Source organism: Oculina patagonica, chromosome 4 (genome assembly GCF_052425735.1).
Source record: "Oculina patagonica isolate OP01 chromosome 4, crgOcupat, whole genome shotgun sequence".
Lineage (NCBI taxonomy): Eukaryota > Metazoa > Cnidaria > Anthozoa > Scleractinia > Oculinidae > Oculina > Oculina patagonica.
The window spans coordinates 52,409,329-52,427,997 of NC_135761.1; the positions used below are offsets into that span (position 1 = coordinate 52,409,329).

Consider the following 18,669-nt stretch of genomic DNA (forward strand, 5'->3'; position numbering starts at 1 on the left):
TAAAATAGGTTTAAAGACGGCTAGCCTTGATTATTTAGTAAAAAATCATATTTTTATTCAATCATTTGGAGCTACATGGTTTTCCCACGCTGTGACACGCTTTACTGACGCTGTCTCAACTCGGGTAGAAGGGCTGTGAATTCTGCATGTTAAGGCGGGCACCCTCCCTCCGTGTAAACAGGCCCTTATAGGCAAACGCCATCGAATAGGCTCTTACCGATAGTGCTAGCACTTTTTTTGGCATTATTTGGCTTCGCGAGCATTTTTTCTACATTTTATCCCAAAAAGCACTGCTAGCATTATTTTGGATTTTCGACTGATTATTTGTATAATTTTGTGTTAAAAAGCACAATCTGACTTTTTTTATGGCGTCCAAAGCCTCCCAGAACCCAGATGCATTTTGCCCTCATTTTAGTCACAGGAGCCGAGGAGGCCTGAGGAATAGATTTGATAGGTCAGCGTTTTCCTTCTAAAAACCCAGTCCATCACACTCGATACAAGATGGCGTCATCCACGTTTTCATCGAGGAACAATGAAAGACAGCCTGCCAAGGCAAAAAAATGAAAAATGTTACTGAAAATCTGAAAAATGTAATATTCTATGTTTAAAAAAATCGGAAAAGAGAGAGCAATTTTATGTAAACCACGAGCATTTTTTTTTAAAAAAATAGCATTATTTTAGCACTTTTTTGGCAATAAACGAGCACTGCTTTAAGCATTTAATGCTTTTTTACGAGCACTATCGGTAAGAGCCTACCATCGAATCTTGACAATGTGCGAGCCCTCGAGTCGTGCAAGCCATTGCCGTTTGCTTAAAAAGCACATCGGTTACTCTAATATAAGTGACATTACATTATGCGGATATGGTTAGCGTTTATATTAGGATTTGAGGACAGAAGGCACTACTATTGTTAGTTCATCGTTATATTATAATCAACATTCGAATCAAAATGAGACACTTTCAGTGGAAGGGGAAAGGTGAAAAACATGAAAATAAAAAAATAGGGGGAGCTCGTGGAACGACTCGATTTTTCCTTCCTTCTTTCCCAGTGTCCCCGAGCGCTTTTGTTTTTCACTCCTCAGGCTCGCGCTAACTTTTCACCTCTCCCCATTTCCCAGCCCTTACAAAAAATTAAAGAAGAGGCCTCTGTGGAGGACAAAGTAAAGTTCATGCATGTTTAAGGCAGACACTGCCGTTTACGTACACTCCTCTTGATCAAGCAATCAGCCACGGGTTTTTAGCCATTTTTCAATAACTTCCAAATTGAAGTTTGTCTAAAAATAATATTTTTCTCACATAAAATATGGCAACAGAGTAGTTCTGCAAGTTATCAAAACCTGAGAAAAAACAGATGTTTTTTTTAACGCCTGATCATGACGAAAAACTTAAAAAAATTGCCATTTTTTTCAACTGTGATGTAGTTCCTTTATACCCTATTGAAGTGTAATCTGCCGAAAAGAGAATATTTTAATGGCCCTCACTCGACACCAGAGATAAAACACGTGTTGATACTTGTTTCATTTCATTATAAGAATGATTTTAATAAGCCATTTGGTTTGTGTCGCATTATCAATTGTTCCTCCCAGGCTAGGTCTCGGGGGCTAGGTCTAATAAAATGCGACCAAAATGAAAAAGTCTTAATATTATGTCAACAAGTTTATAACATAGCGTCAAAAGACGCTAATTTGAAAACAAAAATAATTTTCTCAGTACATTTTAAAATTATCTTAATGAGTTCTATGGAAGTTTCGTTTGAAAAACGTTGGGTCCACACGTTTTCAGCCAGGCGACTCTCGCCCCAGTTCTCTTGCGACCATATCCAAAATGGCGGATGAACAGCGTGCAACCAAAATAGCAAAACTATGGCACAATGGCGAGGGACTGAGCGGCTTGAGAAACGTTTCTTTATTGTAAGGGACTATTAAGGACTTCTGTTATCAAACGCAGAATGAAGCGATCATTGCGAAATACGATTTGGCCGTAGGATGTTTGTACTCGCACGATTTTCAAAGATATGGAAATTTACCTTTACTATAAGAACGTTTAATACGCTTTGGTAAGTTAAGTTTTAGCAAGTTCAGCATGGATATGTTTCAAAGAAGTGTATTTATTAGTATAGTAAACTATTACGTAGACGTTATACGGACTCCTGTATTGTATGCACATTATATTTTTAGGGAACAAGCTTTGGAGGGGAACAAACTGATTTTTTTCAGTATTGTGTTTTTTAATTTTGCTAATTTTAACAGTCAAAATTTATATTTACTCGTCTTATTACTGCTAATAATAGCTTTCCTAAGAACTTTAAGCCTCGCCAGGGCAAATTAAAGTGTTTAACAATAAATAAAATAAGTATGAATGTTAAACTTTTGGTTTTGACAATATGCAAATTAGGTCAGGGTGTGCTTCAAAATGGGTCATTAAAGAACTAAAACATTACACGGCCCAAATTTTTCTCAACTGAATTTTGTTCTACATGCATTGGGATAACTCCTGATATAAGTGTCCTTTTTTTCTAGTTAGGCAGTTAAAAAATATGAACATCTAAATTTTGGCAATTTTGGGTAGTGGTTTTCTCATCAAAAGTTGGCCAAATTTCGTGTTATGCCTCACGCTGTCATAACTCTCTATGCCAAATCAGCATATATGAAATGAAAGAGCATTTATAGTAGAATCACAGCCTACAAGTATTAAGTCAAAAAGTTTTGTGTGTTTGATTTTATACAAGTGCAAACTTACTCCTTCAAAAACAGGATTTTTCGGGATTTGAAGGCTAAATATGGGACCACCCCTGGAACTTTGAAAGTAAAAGTCAGAAAACAAAACCCAAATGGCTTTTAGAATATCTCACCAAGGCCAACTTCTGCAGTAAGTTTCAGGAAAATCGGTTGACCCCGACTTTCAAGGTCTGGAACACTTTCTCTGACAGTGGCACTTAAGAAGAAACCCAAGGACGGGCAACTTCTTGGTAACATTTGAATTGGAAGAAAAACTTTTTTTGCCCCGCTAAAATGATGAGCCGTAATATGCCTGTTACTTACATAACGCCAGTAAAGATGCCTCTTGGAAACTGCTGAATGTATTTACATGTTAAGAACCTGGGAGTAAAAATAATTTGATACAGTCAACTCTTTCTAAATCGGGCACCGTCGAGACCGGTTCTAACTGTCCGTATTAGAGAAGTGTCCGTCTTATAGGGAGTTTAGTTAGAATGAAATGACTGAAAAACAACAGGGACAGAACAAAACCAGGTGTCCGTCTTATAGAGGTGTCCGTTAAGAGAGAATTGACTGTATTTCTACTCCAAATTAAGAAGATGAGCTTGTTGCTGTCCAGTTCAATCTTAAGTAAAGATTATCACAAAACGTCAGTATATGACACCATATTATCACTAAAATGAGTCATGAGTCACTAAAATATGTTATAGAATTGTTTAAATCACATAGTCAAAGTTATGTCGTTGGAAAAACTGTTCCTCGCTTGACAAATAGTTTTCGAGTTATTGGCAATTGGCTCAACCATATTGTCGTAAGTTTTTAGATTAGAACTAGATTTGGGTTATTCAGTTATATTATTAATTTTTCTAGTTTGCAGGTTTTTCTTAAGTAAACGACTTTAAACAGACCCAGAACAGACATGTATTCATTGTGTATGGGTTCAGTTTGATTATCTCAGCATTACTTGTGTCATGTTTCCTCGATTCTTTACAAGCCAGACACCTCTCTAAGACGGATAGTTGGAGCCAGTCCCGACAGTGTTGACTGAATCAATGAAAATTGTAGATACAAGAAAAGGAGATGTCTTTAACAGCGTCCGTTATAGTTGACTATATACTAAGGTAACTGGCCAAATACTAATTCTTTTTCTGGCCATTGTTGTCAGAAGAGGAGATGTCTTTAAAAGCCAAAGCCGGAGATCAGAGAATCACATATTATGTGACTGTTTCACTATACAGAACGACAAAAAATACGCCAAGTTTTCAATATGTAGAATATTTACTTATGTAGAATATTTACCTTAATATAGAGCTATCTCCTCGCCGATGTTCAGCGGCGAGGTAGTCCTGTCTATATAATAAAAAATTTAAAACTCGCCGATGATCATCGGCGAGGTAGTCCTGTCTGTATAAGAAGAATATTGAAAACTCGCCGATGATGAGCGGCGAGGTAGTCCTGTCTGTATAAGAAGAATATTGAAAACTCGCCGATGATGAGCGGCGAGGTAGTCCTGTCTGTATTAGAAGAATATTAAAAACTCGCCGATGATCATCGGCGAGGTAGTCCTGTCTGTATAAGAAGAATATTGAAAACTCGCCGATGATCAGCGGCGAGGTAGTCCTGTCTGTATAAGAAGAATATTGAAAACTCGCCGATGATGAGCGGCGAGGTAGTCCTGTCTGTATAAGAAGGATATTAAAAACTCGCCGATGATGAGCGGCGAGGTAGTCCTGTCTGTATAAGAAGAATATTGAAAACTCGCCGATGATCATCGGCGAGGTAGTCCTGTCTGTATAAGAAGAATATTGAAAACTCGCCGATGATCAGCGGCGAGGTAGTCCTGTCTGTATAAGAAGAATATTGAAAACTCGCCGATGATGAGCGGCGAGGTAGTCCTGTCTGTATAAGAAGAATATTAAAAACTCGCCGATGATCATCGGCGAGGTAGTCCTGTCTGTATAAGAAGAATATTGAAAACTCGCCGATGATCAGCGGCGAGGTAGTCTCAAGATATTTTTCACCGTGTATAAATTAAAGTAAGGGAAGTATCTTTATTTCAGTGTCAAATTCGTCTTGCGCCGTAAAGGCGCTAATTGGGGACACTCTAATAATAAAAAAGTGAATAGAAAAGATAAATAGATAAAAGTTACACTTGGAGTTGGTTTTCACCTGGATTTATAAAAATAGGTCACCAAGGGTGACATGAGTCTAATGCCGTATGGCATAGTGATACAGATTGCGCGGTTTTCGTAAGCCGGTTAAAATTGGTTAGAGGTTTGTGTTCGGGAGTTTAATTTAAAATGCTTATAGCAAGCTAGGGGCATCGTGGATGATTATGGATGAAAACGAAACAGTCACAAATGTTATATGCTTCACAAAATTTAAAGTATGAACAGGAGTTGATGTTACTTCTTCCGTATTGTCCGTAAAAGCAGAAACGATTAAACATTTGGACAAGATTGCGTGACGATTTACAAAAAGCATGTTCATTACAACAAGGGTTGAAGAACTTCACATCGTTTTCTTTCAGATTTTTCACCATTTTGATGATGACTCTTGAAACAGATTTTGCAATAAAAGCACTTGAAATAGTGACTGTTACTCCATTGTACTGTAAGCACTTAGTGACAGATTTTCCTAAAAACGGGTGTAAATGCTCACGTCAATATAATGATGACCTTTTGAACGCTGGAAACTAGGCAATTATTATCGAGCTACCATACACAGGAGCGAAGACTGTTTATCATGATGTACAAATTTCGCGAATCATCACTTCCATATCAATGTAACCATTTTATGATTTTTCTAGCTGTAAGAAGAACTTAAGATCTCTGAGAGTCGTAAAAGCATGAAATTCGATTTCAGTGTATGGCAAAGGCCGGGACAGTGTAATACTGCAAAGCGGCCAAACAAACGCATTTTGATTTAGTCGCGTAACTTGATTTACATTTATCCATGTACATCTTTTATTTTTGAAGGTTTTTGTTTGCACTGTAAAGAAAAAATTGGTCAAAATTCGAATGACTTAAATACAAAATACGAGGTAAAGTTTTCTATTTTTTAAAACAAAATAAATATTTGGTCGCATTGTGTAAATAAACGCGAGTCGCCGTCGAAATATTTTTTCTCAAAGACGTCTTGCTTTTTAAGCAAGACGAAAACACAAGTGCTTAACTGAACTGAAAACGAAGATTTATTTTCACAAAAGCTTACAAATGTCTTAACTGGAAAATTATTTCGTCCTGTTCAAGTGTTGAATAATCGTGACTTGAGAAAGAACTTTTAATTATGCGTGGGAACACGTTTCGCTGATTGGCTGTTTTTATTTGAAACTAATCGTGCGTGTCCGTACGGAGTCCGTTCTTGCAGCTGATCATTGTTTTCTACATTACAGCGAACGATTATCGATCCCGAACCATTCCCTTGGGATTGCTAACAGCTTTTTTCATATAACAAAGAGTCTAATGCGCATGCGCAAAGCGCACGCAAGCATTAGACTCAAAAATTTGCAATCCCACCAATGGTGTTGTGATCCCTTAAAAGAACTCAATATCAAAATCAGAAAATCACAAAGTCAAATATTTCCTGCTCCAAATATTTCTTTCGAAGCAAATTGTATCAAATATGAGATTTATTATAAGCCTTACTCTCGTTTCAACCCAATGCACAGTTACAACTCAAGGAATATACAAGTTTTGCTTCTAAGTATCATGGTTTTATTCACAAACATAGTTGGTGATACAAACGGTGTTATGGCCTTTTAAAGCATGTCAAATCTGCAAAATTGGTCATAAATATATCTTATTGTTCCTTTATTAGGAACGGTTCACGCATGTGACATGTTCATGTCACATAATTATTATAATCATGCAATCCTATCCGGTTCCAAGGAGGACGGTCTTTTGTAGCTCTGTTATTCTAATATTGCCTGGGATCTTGCGCAAAAATTCTAGCCTGACATGTACACCCCCCGGAACACTACGGGCGAACAAAACTTCTGTTAAGTAAGATTTTTGGGTAATGCTAGACATCCCTCCCTACCTTAGATTTTGAATACCATCCAGATGGTAATGGTAATATTGGAACTCCAGGCTCGCCTTCATTCCAACTTTCCTGACACATTATTTTCCTGCGAAGGACACAAAATACACTCAACAAGCTGGCCTTTGTTAGAGAGGGGAGTAGACACTTGTAAATATTTCTTGTGCGTCGTGCATGGTTCAATTCCTGCTGTTACAACCCTCCCCCCAAGAGAAGTACAAAGGGAAGAAATAATATTTAAATCTAGATTGTGAGTAGTCTTTAAATTTGGCAATTCCGGCGAAATACACGAGCGGGGGCGCGCGAAAATCGCCTCCCGCGAGGAGGCAATTAGCGTGGACATCGACATTTGCTAGCGCGCGTGTATTTCGCCAGCCCCTCTATTGCCATCGCCAAAGTTATAAATCGATGGTTATCAGTTTATTTTAGTGAGCAGCCTGGTGTGTATAACTATGAAACATCGATTTTGTGTCCCCAAATTAGTATGGGATTTTCCCAGGCTATGTGGCCTTGACACATTAATAAAGTTTATCTATCTATCTATGGCATTTTACGATAATAGTTAACTCATTTCTTCGTTGTAATTATTCATTTGCAATCCAAGGATAGATTTTCGCCGATTAATTAATTGCGCCTGGAAAGTCGCCCCTTACTAATCTTTTAGATCGTATGGAACGCTCGACAACCGTCGTTGCCTGTGTGTGGGCAACTACAATTACGATTGCAGCTCATGTTATGTCGACATTACTTGACCAGGAGAATCACCACACGTTGGATGGCGCTTTGTTCAGGCTGGCCAGCCATCCGGTGCTCGGATGCTGGAATTAAAGTATTGTATTGTATTGTAACAGGTTTTAAAGACCAATAAATAAAGCCAATATATGTTGCTTTTTGAAATCATGATAACCGTAAACGTCGGTCAAGATCGCCGGAATAAGTAATCGCCTTGCACTCACATATATGAAGTGGTGTCATTTACCTGGATGGACAAAATCCTTGTGATTGCAAGGGCATCTTCTTCATCGTGGAGTTGATACTTTCGAAGCCACGTATCAACCCCTCTGGCACAACCGCGGACACAATCAGCATAGCTGGAGAACATCTTTCCAAGCTAATATAAAAACTTCCTAAAGGTATGTACCTCTTCGTACGAACGATATCACGCGCTGAATAATACGGCGGAAACCACGTGCGAGAATTGAATATTTGTTTTGTTAATGTAACAAAATACCCTTTTAAAACACCTTCGTGATAGAGGGGTTGCCACTTCGTAGACAAAGCCAATGGATTTAAAGAAAGCCCGAAAATTTTCGGGCCGATTTCAGCACGATCATTGTCATAATTTATACAATATCTTATAAACGGAGATGTTCCATGAAACTTTGCTAGAAATTTAATATTCAATATCTTACAGATATGTTAAAGCTCTTCGGATCGATTCTGGGTGAGATAATTGTCTTAATTCACACAATATCTTGTAAACAAAGACGTTCCATGAAACTTTGCCACCATGGGCCAGTTTGGGCGGAACAGATTTGGAGAACATCACCTCGACACTGGTCATGGGCGAGTCTTAGAGTTCTTTTTACTGGAGACAGAACTCGCCTTGTTAATACCGACAGAAGACTACCTCGCCGATGATCACCGGCGAATTTTTAATATCCTTTTCATATAGACAGGACTACCTCGCCGCTCATCATCGGCGAGTTTTTAATAACCTTATTATATAGACAGGACTACCTCGCCGCGGATCACCGGCGAGTTTTTAATATCCTTATAATATAGAGACAGGACTACCTCGCCGCTGATCACCGGCGAGTTTTTAATATCCTTATAATATAGAGACAGGACTACCTCGCCGCTGATCACCGGCGAGATTTCAATATCCTTATTATTCAGACAGGACTACCTCGCCGCTGATCACCGGCGAGTTTTTAATGTTCTTCTTATACTGGCAGGACTACCTCGCCGATGATCATCGGCGAGTTTTTAATATTCTTCATATACAGACAGGACTACCTCGCCGCTCATCATCGGCGAGATTTCAATATCCTTCTTATATAGACAGGACTACCTCGCCGATGATCATCGGCGAGATTTCAATATCCTTCTTATATAGACAGGACTACTTCGCCGAGGATCATCGGCGAGATTTCAATATCCTTCTTATATAGACAGGACTACTTCGCCGAGGATCATCGGCGAGATTTCAATATCCTTCTTATATAGACAGGACTACCTCGCCGATGATCACCGGCGAGTTTTTAATATCCTTTTTTATATAGACAGGACTACCTCGCCGATGATCATCGGCGAGATTTCAATATCCCTATTATATAGATAGAACTACCTCGCCGATGATCACCGGCGAGTTTTTAATATCCTTTTTTATATAGACAGGACTACCTCGCCGATGATCATCGGCGAGATTTCAATATCCCTCTTATATAGACAGAACTACCTCGCCGATGATCACCGGCGAGTTTTTAATGTTCTTCTTATACAGATAGGACTACCTCGCCGCTGATCATCGGCGAGTTTTAAATTTCCTTAATATGTATACAGGACTACCTCGCCGCTCATCATCGGCGAGTTTTCAATATTCTTCTTATACAGATAGGACTACCTCGCCGAGGATCATCGGCGAGTGTTCCGTTCTGTATATCAGTGAAATGTAATAATCACAGATTATTACATTCACATAAAAGACAATTTCTCTATAGATATAAACATTCACATATTATGTGAATGTATGTACACCCTTTAAAAGCGTCCGTATTAGTTGACTATATACTAAAGTAACTGGCCAAATACTTATTCTTTTTCTGGCCATTGTTATAGCTGTTACTGCTGTTTACATGTACTTACACTTGAGCATTCGGTTTCATGCCATCAAATAATCCAGCCGGAAGTCTCGTCAGGGGATTGCTAAATAGTGTTCTGAAGGTAACAAGCGATCGCACTTTAACTTGATATACTGTGAGTCACTAATTACTTAATTATGTATTATTATGTATTCATTATTATTTTGTAATTATATATGAAGCGAGAATAATACGTATAGAATTTTTATAGCTTTTCTTTTCGTTAAGTATTCACTTTTTGTAAAATTTGATTTTGAAATAATAATGATGTAAACAAAAATTAGATTTTACAAACAAAAATATGTAAATAAGTTTATATGCTTTGTAAATAATTAACCTCAATTTGTGATATTATAACTAGTGTACATAAAAGCTTAGAGCATGTTAAAGCTTTCAGAGTGTTATTATGTAGGTAGGCCATTGACATTTTAACTGAACTTATTGACTTAACGTATTGACTTTTTAACCAGTTACACCTAAGATTCAAGTTTGTACTCAAATTATTTACTTTTGCTTAATAATAGTATTATTTGTACTTAATATTATTTTAAATTATTATTATTATTATAATTTTGCTTCAAAACAACCTGTCAAAATAACCTAAATGGAGTCATTATAAGCAAGGCGAGCACTTTAGTCTACCATGTTGCATTCTAACCCCTTTTCCCTAATGCCCGTTATCGTTGTCGTTGTTGTTGATTTATTGATACTAACGGAAGTATCAAATTAAAAAATATAACTGATGATTAAAAACTCAATTAAAGTAAAAAAAATTAAATAAAGCACTTACAAAATCTGAAGATTTGAAAGGTTATGAAAACCTTTTCCCTGAATTTGTTCAATTGCATTGCCATGAAGGAGCCTTTATGAGTAAAAGATACAATTGCGTGATTAAAAATACAATACAAACAGCGGTGATAAACATTACTTGACGTTTGGTATGCTAAGCTACAAACATTTTCAAAAGTATGACCGTTAAAATATTGGCAACTATTTATATATTGTTATGAAAGGAGTCTGGAACCGAGAGTGAGACAATTGATCTTAAACAGTAACTTAAAATTAAAATTTCAGTTAATAAAGCAACAACCTCACGCTGCCGACATTCGCATTTAATGAAGGTTGCAGTTCTTGAATGAATAAAGTCTCCTTAATTTTGCAGTGGAGGTCAGTTTTGCCAGACGCAAGGATTTCAAAATGATCCCATTTGATGTTATGGCCTGTGGTTTTGATGTGATCAGCAATAGCTGATGGATGGTCGCATTTAGTGAGGGCCTTAAAATGTTCAGTTTTTCTGTCATGAAGTCGTCGTTTTGTTTTCCTATGTAAACATCATCACAGTCCCAGCAGCCAGCTTTGTAGTTGACCTTAGATCGTTGAGAACGGTTGAGGCGGTCTTTGTACGGAAAGAAGGATTTGATGCGGTGTGTGTTCTGAAAAATGATCTTGAGGTTGACGAAAGAGTAGAAGTCGGATACACATGATTTAAGGCGTTTAGTGATTTGGATGCTCGGAAGACCTAAGTAGGGTAACAGGATTATGACATCTTTTTTAGGAACTGTCGCAACAGGGGTGTCTGGCTTGTTTTTGTGTCTGTTCAAAACATCGTTAAAGTTGTACGTGATAATGCCTTGATAATGCTTCCTGAGATCTTTCGTTTAACGTCAAGTTTAGTAAAATGCGATTTTTCATAATGTTTATCACCGCTGTTTGTATTATATTTTTAATCAAGTTACGATGGCCTAAAACCAAGAGTCTATATGATTCAATCTCATGTAACTCGTTTTGTATATTTACTGTCACTGTTATGTCCAAGAGGGATTTTTAGGCATTTCCGTTAGCTTTTCAGGGCTTCAACGTTTGTGCTCGTAAATTATAAAAATATGACGTCATTCTTAGCAACAGGTTGAGATAAAAATAATGATTAATGACTTTGTATTTAATTAATTTTTTATACTTACAGATTTTTCAAGGGGGTTGCAACAAAAGTGTGATCTGAAATGAAGGTCAGCCTGTTTTTTATAAGCCACCTGCAAAATAGAATAATAATTTCCAAGAAATAAATCACAAGGCAGAGATTTAACTCAAGATAATTTCTAAAAAACGAATAATTTCAAACATGACCGATATCCCACTGGTTCGTCGCACAACAATAAGACCTGTAGTGTTGACTTGTAGAAAGACGTTTAGGACAATTATTTATCATAAACCTGCTTGTTTGAAGCTTAAGTGACCACCTTAATCACACATTTTATCTTTTAATCATTAACAACAAACTAAATATCCGCCGACCGGTTAGCTCAGTTGGTAGAGCGCCGGACTGTAGTGCGGGAGGTCTCGGGTTCGAGTCCCAGACCGGACCAACACTCAGGGTCTTAAAATAACTGAGGAGAATATGCTGCCTTTGCAATAACAACTACAAATGGTTAGATATTCTAGTCTTCTCGGATAAGGACGATAAAGCGTAGGCCCCGTCTCCTGCATCTTCAGTGTTATGGTCAGCAGGGGACGTAAAAGAACCCACACACTTATCGTAAAGAGTAGGGCACGAAGTTCCCGGTGTTGTGGTCTGGTCTTTGCCCATTGTGCCGTTGTACTGTTGAAATGCTCGGAGATATTAGCTATGTTAAAAGCTACTCTACAATCCGAGGGTAAACAAAGTATTCACTATTTACTATTGATTCATTGAAAGAGACAGACTTAATTTTTGGAAAATTTGACAGTACAGATGATTTTATTATAATAATTAATGTTATTGTTGGGTAAATATTATATCTTTTTTTCTGAGGTGCCAAATTTAAAGAACTAGCCAGATCTCTCAGTTTTCATTGCAAGAACCCGGCGTATATATAGTATTGAGAACCATATTGCTAGGGGGAATAACAAATTAGACAAACATCTTAGAAATGGGAGAAACTAATTGAAGTACTTACGTAAACTTAGTGTGATATTTTAAATTATTTTTTTCTCAGCGCGCGAGCGGGCAAGATGACCGAATCCTGCAATCTGATTGGTTCCGGGGGCGGGCGGAATTTTTCCATCTTGACCGCGGTCAACGGAACGGGATGCAGTTTCGCGCGAAATCAGTTTGCAGCGAGACGAATGAACACATGAAAATTTTGCTCTCCAAAATCGAAATAGCTGCTTACCAACCGTTGTAAATTTGAAAGGACTAAAAAGCAGTGGAATTAAAGGCCTCAAAGTTCTTCGTAAGGCGAGTATTTTTTTCTTTCTCAACAAAATCGAGTTGTAGTTTACCGTTCGTAGTTTGCCGTTGTTTGTGCTATTTGCAATGATTTTCACGCCATTGCGGTAAACTTCACCGGTTTTTAGACTCTATCTATGAGTTAAACTGCCTTGTTTATCGGTCAAGTTTTGCTAAAACAGAACACTATTTTCCATCATTCAAGGAAATGAGTTTCTTTGACTAAAAACGGACAATTTGATTATCACAATATTGTGCCGTACGTTGACACTACGCATTTCATTCAGTTTGGCACTGTTTATCAAAATAAAATTCTGCTGGGAAAAGTGCAGAGATTATTCATTTGTTATAAATACAGGTATGAATAGCTTAAAATACTGCTTTCCAGTCAGAGAGTATTTTTGAGTCAGAGAAATAGGCTTAATACCCTGCGAGCAAAGATTCTCAGTTCAAGACTTTTCAAAACATTAAGGTCGCGGGGGACACCTAAGGCTCATCATTATGTATTTATTTAAAGCGTATGCACGACGTACAACGACTGACATCGACAACTTTACGAGATATTTATGACTGAATAAAAATATGGGTGCGTGCGCGTGATTTCAAAAATATCGCTGTTTCTTTGATATTTTAACCAATTTAAAGCGTAGCATTTTACGTTGTATAATAGGGGGTCTATGAGTTAGTTTTCATTCAGATTTGAATATTTCTGCAACTCAAAGTAATCACAATAATATTCGGCATAAACAATCGTTTCCTTTCTAAAAACGCATTGTTCTCGCCATAAAAGCGTGGAATATAATTACCATAATTACATCTCTGATCGTGTTTTGGTCGGGACACCTTCGGAAATTTCAAAGTTTGGACTTTTCCGACAATTTTGTGGCAGAGAATACAGCGCGGATACAGAACTTCATGACTTGTCTCTGCAGATAGGTAAACTATGAATACTGTAGTGTGTCATAACAGAAGCGGAATTTTAAAAGAGCGGTTTTAGAAAGAGGTAGAAGGCAATAAATTCAAATTTGCTCATTTAAACCGCCATAACTTGCTGGCAAACTTTAAATTAAAAAATCCGCTTCTGTTATGACACTCTTGAGATGTTGACTGATTGGTCTTTGACAAGATCACAGTGTGCTGTCTTATACTCGTTCCGCAAACTCTGCCACGAAATCATGTACTTCCTAATTTGGCACTAACGAGGCTATAACATCGCTGTTAAGTGCAATCTGCCAAATAAAAGATTACATTCATAATCGTTCATCATTTCTTTATGTCCCTGTAAAATTTGAGCTAAATCGCACCCATAACAGCCGAGAAATAAGCGTTTTAAAAGATGCAGGTCAAGCAAAATTTCGCTTCATGAATTTATTCATGCGTAGGTATCCCCCGCGACCTTAATCGAGAATTGTTCGGGAAGCCGACTGAAATCGATTTAAATGTGTTAAGTTTTGTGGCATATTTGTGCTATATTAATGACTTCATTTGCTTTTCTTGATTCTCTGCAGTGTAAATTAAATATGCTGAACCTTTTTTGAGTACGGTTCATTTTAAGTGAAGCTATTTTATTCGGAATTAAACAGCAAACAGCATTCTTCACTCTTGCTCGTCGATCGAGTCGCACTCAAATCAAATCAAATCCGCGCGTATATAAACAAATATTTTTGCATATTTTTTTTTTTTTTCTTTCTCCCCCCCCGCGGGCCCTACTCCACCCCCCCGGGGGCTTTTTTCCAATACGGACCTCCCGGCCGGCAAATAACATATATATATGTGGTTACGGGGGAGGGTGTATGCATGGAAGTATGTGTAAATATAGGAGTTGTTTTCTTGTTGTTACTGTTTTGATAAAGTTTTCTGTTATTTTGTTTTTCTTTGATTTTTCTTTCTTTGTTCAGTAACTTATTTTTTTTTCAATAGCACATTGTCATTTCACTAGCACACTGTAATCTTTGTATTGTGCAACTTAAATCAATAAAAAAACATTAAAATAAAAACAACAACAACAAACTAAATAGATATAATATAAAAATAGGAACTTACAATCTCTTCAGATTTACGAGCCCAGTGAACGTGTGACGGCTGATAAAAGAAATTCTGTTGAAGTTTAAATACCTTTAAAAGATAGAAAAATAAAAGGAATGTTAGTAAAACAGATACTTGCTCTAGCGAAGTCTTGCTTTAACAAAGAAGTGGAGCCTGAAGGCAACTGGGATTTGGGAAAATTTTCACCGGGAAAATGAGATTATACTGGGACTGGGAATCACTATAAAAATATAATGGAACTGAGAATGGGATTTAGAAAACAATTGGGAAACAATAGGCTGGAAACTGAGATTTGGGCAAAATATGGGCTGGGAAATGAAATTTATACCCCCCCCCCCTTCAGGATCCTCAAGGAAGTATACTGACTGAAAACCAAACCATTTGCCCTACAATTGAGTTTCACACCCACTGCATCGACTGTATGAAAGAAGTATATATTGCGGGTATAAGTGTTATTTATAGATCCAGAATGGCAAGGCGCTTTCCAGTCATAAGGTTTGAAACAAATATAACCGGAGCAGCCCCGATCTTTTTAAAACATAGAGAATTGCAATGTGGAAGCTAACACTGTGGGGCCAAGTGGCTCGAAAATGGGTAATTTAAGTTATTTTTTCGTAGTTTAACTAAACATAACACCCAAAATGATCGTTTTGACATAATGTACACAATGACGCAATAGATGATGACGTCGCAAATATGTTTGATATTTAGTTTCTTCTTTCAGGCAAAAAGATGCGCCGTTTGAAAGAATTTGAAAAGAGGAGTTCAAAACCGAAAACCATTCCTTGGTACGACATAAGTTTCTCGAGTTATGACAACTTTTAGAACAAAATGCTGACCCCCCGGAAACCGAGTCAACAATACTTTTCTTCAAAAATCGAGCCCCTTGTTATTTTTACAGCTTTCTTCAAGTGAAGATAATAATTATTTTCCAGAAAAATAATGTTTAGTGTTGCCAAAAATCGTATGAGTTTTGCCATTTTAGTTTAAAGGTTTAGAAGGACAATACAAACGACGAAAATATTGATGACTTCACATTTTATGATGTCGCAAACAGTTTTGTGGCAGTATCAGTGACAGAAAAGTCTATCATTCTGTTTTGTTTTTGTGTGCTGTATTTATTTTCGCTATGTGAAAAAACCAATCTGCAACATAATTAAGTTGTTTCTTGGTTGTACCAAGAAACAACTGTAATTTGGAAATATTTTACAGGGGGGGGTCACCTGTTTTCTAGGCGAACTCTGTTCAAACTTTGAAAAATCATATCTCAGCTAATTTTAGTGATATAAACAAACGGTTTGCGGCATTCAACTTGTCTCAATGTGTTCCTTTGAATACCTGCCAGGCCGTTTGGCTATCGGTTAATTGGAATCAAGATCATGATATGACATCATTAATTGTGACGTCATAATTTGATATTTTCTGTCAAAACTGATGTCAAAATGATTTACAGCATATCGGATGCTGACGTGCCAAGTTTAGAACGTAAACGCTAAAAGTAACAAAATTATTTCAAAGTATACAAAATCCACGTTTTCATAAAACACTTGAAGGGTGGTTTAGCTACACCGTGTAAATTTAAGTCTTAAAGGAGCTACGCCACGGACAACTCAACTTGAAAAAATTGACAATTTTTTCAAGTTTGTTGATCACAATCCATCTTTATCTTATTCTTTTTTATTTTCGGGTTTTTATTACTACTTTGTTGTTTTCTATTTTAGATAACTCTTATTTTGAGGCTTCCTTCAATTTGAAAGTAATCAGAAAAATGGCTTAAAATACCGTGACATAGCTCCTTTAAGGTGGGTAACAATACTAAGACTTCCCGACATTGTTATTATTTCATAAGGATCTCAGTAAAGTCAGAGAATATTGGCTAAAAGAAGTCACGTGCATGCAAACTTATCTCATTCCAATTGCCTAACGCTCACGCGCACGTGCACGCACAAAAAACACGACAGGGCTCAGGGCTCCTGTCAATCAGTGGCATCAAATGGACACATCATGCCAGGTGCCGATATAATTTTAGCCCTTATTACACTTACAGTTCCCCTAAGTCTCTGCAGGCATTAAACGCTCTATCTGGTATTGACTGCAGCATGTTGAAGGACAAGTCGCTTGAACAAAAAAGATAATAATATTACGAATGTAAAATGAGCTTAATTGGTGACAAACTATGCTAAAGTTAATTAATCCTTGTAAAGTGCACAGAATTTGTTTTGTACAAAAACTGTCGCAGAATGCTCGTTTCTCACTTATCATTAAGAAATAGAAAACATGTTCCGTGTTTCATCGAGAGAGAAACCAGCTGTGCATGGAACCGCGAACGAGGCCCACGACGCGAAGACAGGGCGAGAGCCAGGGATGATGTCCAGGAAGAGGTGACGCAATCAAGCACAAAACAAGACGCCCCGCATGAGCGACCCGGCGCGCCCGTGACATGCGGGGGCTATTGTTAAATAGAAAACATGTTCCGTGTTTCTATCGAGTTATAGAAACACGAGTGGAAGTTTGGGAGAACGAGAAATGCTGTGGGAACACGAGTCGATAGACGAGTGTTTCCACAGCTTTTTCGAGTTCTCCCAAACTTTCACGAGTGTTTCTATTAACCCGTTATAGTTCACCACTAATTTTTCTCCGATTCTGATTGGTTTAAGTTGAACACGTGAGGCGATAGTGCCCGTCCGCCGGAGGGACTATCAGCCCATAGTGCCCTCCCGTGAAAAATGCCCGGAGCGATAGTGCCCGCCCGTAACTGTTTTTTGTAAAAAAGCTGCCTGACAGATCTATAAAACCCTACCAAATTACAGCTTGAGTGGATTTCTTGTCTAGTTTGTTTCGATTGATAAATTTCAGCTTTCAATTGCGTTTATCGAGATATTAGATGCTTGTTGAGGGCGCGGAAGAAATTAGTGGTGAACAAAAGAAGAGGGTCCGAAAGGGTCGGATGATGTTCGAAGACTAAGCATTAGCCCTCCGAGAGCTTCGCTTCTACGGATCAATAGTAGGCACCTGTGTTAAGCACATCAGATTGCGGGGAACTATTAGCCGATAGTTCTGGTCAGAAACAGTGGCTATTGCTAAAACCCGATAGAAGCACGGAAAACATGTCTTCTATTTCTTTTAGAAAACAGCACAAAGAAAATAACGCACATCAAAGTAATATTTAGCGCTTTATTTAACATCAAAACGTAGATTCTCTTCACATCGCGGTTTTACGTCATGAACATAATCAACCAATCATAGTAAGGGAGTCGATGAACAGAAATAAATAAACTGTTCAACATTTGCTTCAAGGCTAAAATTCACCGTTTTTTGGCCAAACAAACAAAGAAAACAGGCCCCAAAGTTAACGTAATTATGAGAAATAATTAAGCCGATGGTTTAACTGAAGTCCAGCACTGGAAGGAGTCAAGAATTGTGGTTTTATTTCGCTTCATCGAACTAACCGAATGGTTTGACGACCGACGCTGCCGATCGAGCGACTCGAACCTTGGAGGTGAAAGTGCATTATTTTTCTGTTAAAAGAAGTTTGACTCGGCATTCTGGACGAATATCTTGTCCTGTTGAGGAGCTGTGAATAGTTCTGAAGTGCTGCAAAGCCTAGAATGGAGTGAAGTTGCGCCAATTCATGTAACTTCTTTGAAAGGTCAGCCGCTTCGATAAATTCTTTCACAGACTATTTTTGAATGTGTAGCGGGCTCTGTAAACATCTTACTCGCTTGTTTTAAGTGTGCAAATATTTGTTTAGTCTTAACCTGGTTTTTGTCAGCTGTGACAAATTTAAAATTTGGCA

The 18,669-nt window shown here is 37.7% G+C and overlaps 1 protein-coding gene and 1 non-coding gene across 2 annotated transcripts in view; one reads left to right on the plus strand and one right to left on the minus strand.

Annotated features, from left to right (window-relative positions):
* LOC144650588 (uncharacterized) overlaps positions 1-18,669 on the minus strand; it is a 131,889-nt gene that overhangs the window by 9,437 nt on the left and 103,783 nt on the right. Inside the window, exons 15-18 of the mRNA XM_078510298.1 lie at positions 11,584-11,652; positions 10,413-10,484; positions 9,627-9,698; positions 3,042-3,098 (exon numbers count right to left, since the gene is read on the minus strand). Of these exons, the coding sequence (XP_078366424.1) occupies positions 3,042-3,098; positions 9,627-9,698; positions 10,413-10,484; positions 11,584-11,652 (270 nt within the window). The remainder of the gene's footprint in view (positions 1-3,041; positions 3,099-9,626; positions 9,699-10,412; positions 10,485-11,583; positions 11,653-18,669) is intronic.
* Positions 11,912-11,985, plus strand: Trnay-gua (transfer RNA tyrosine (anticodon GUA)). The gene has a single exon. It is a non-coding gene; the product is annotated as a tRNA-Tyr (tRNA).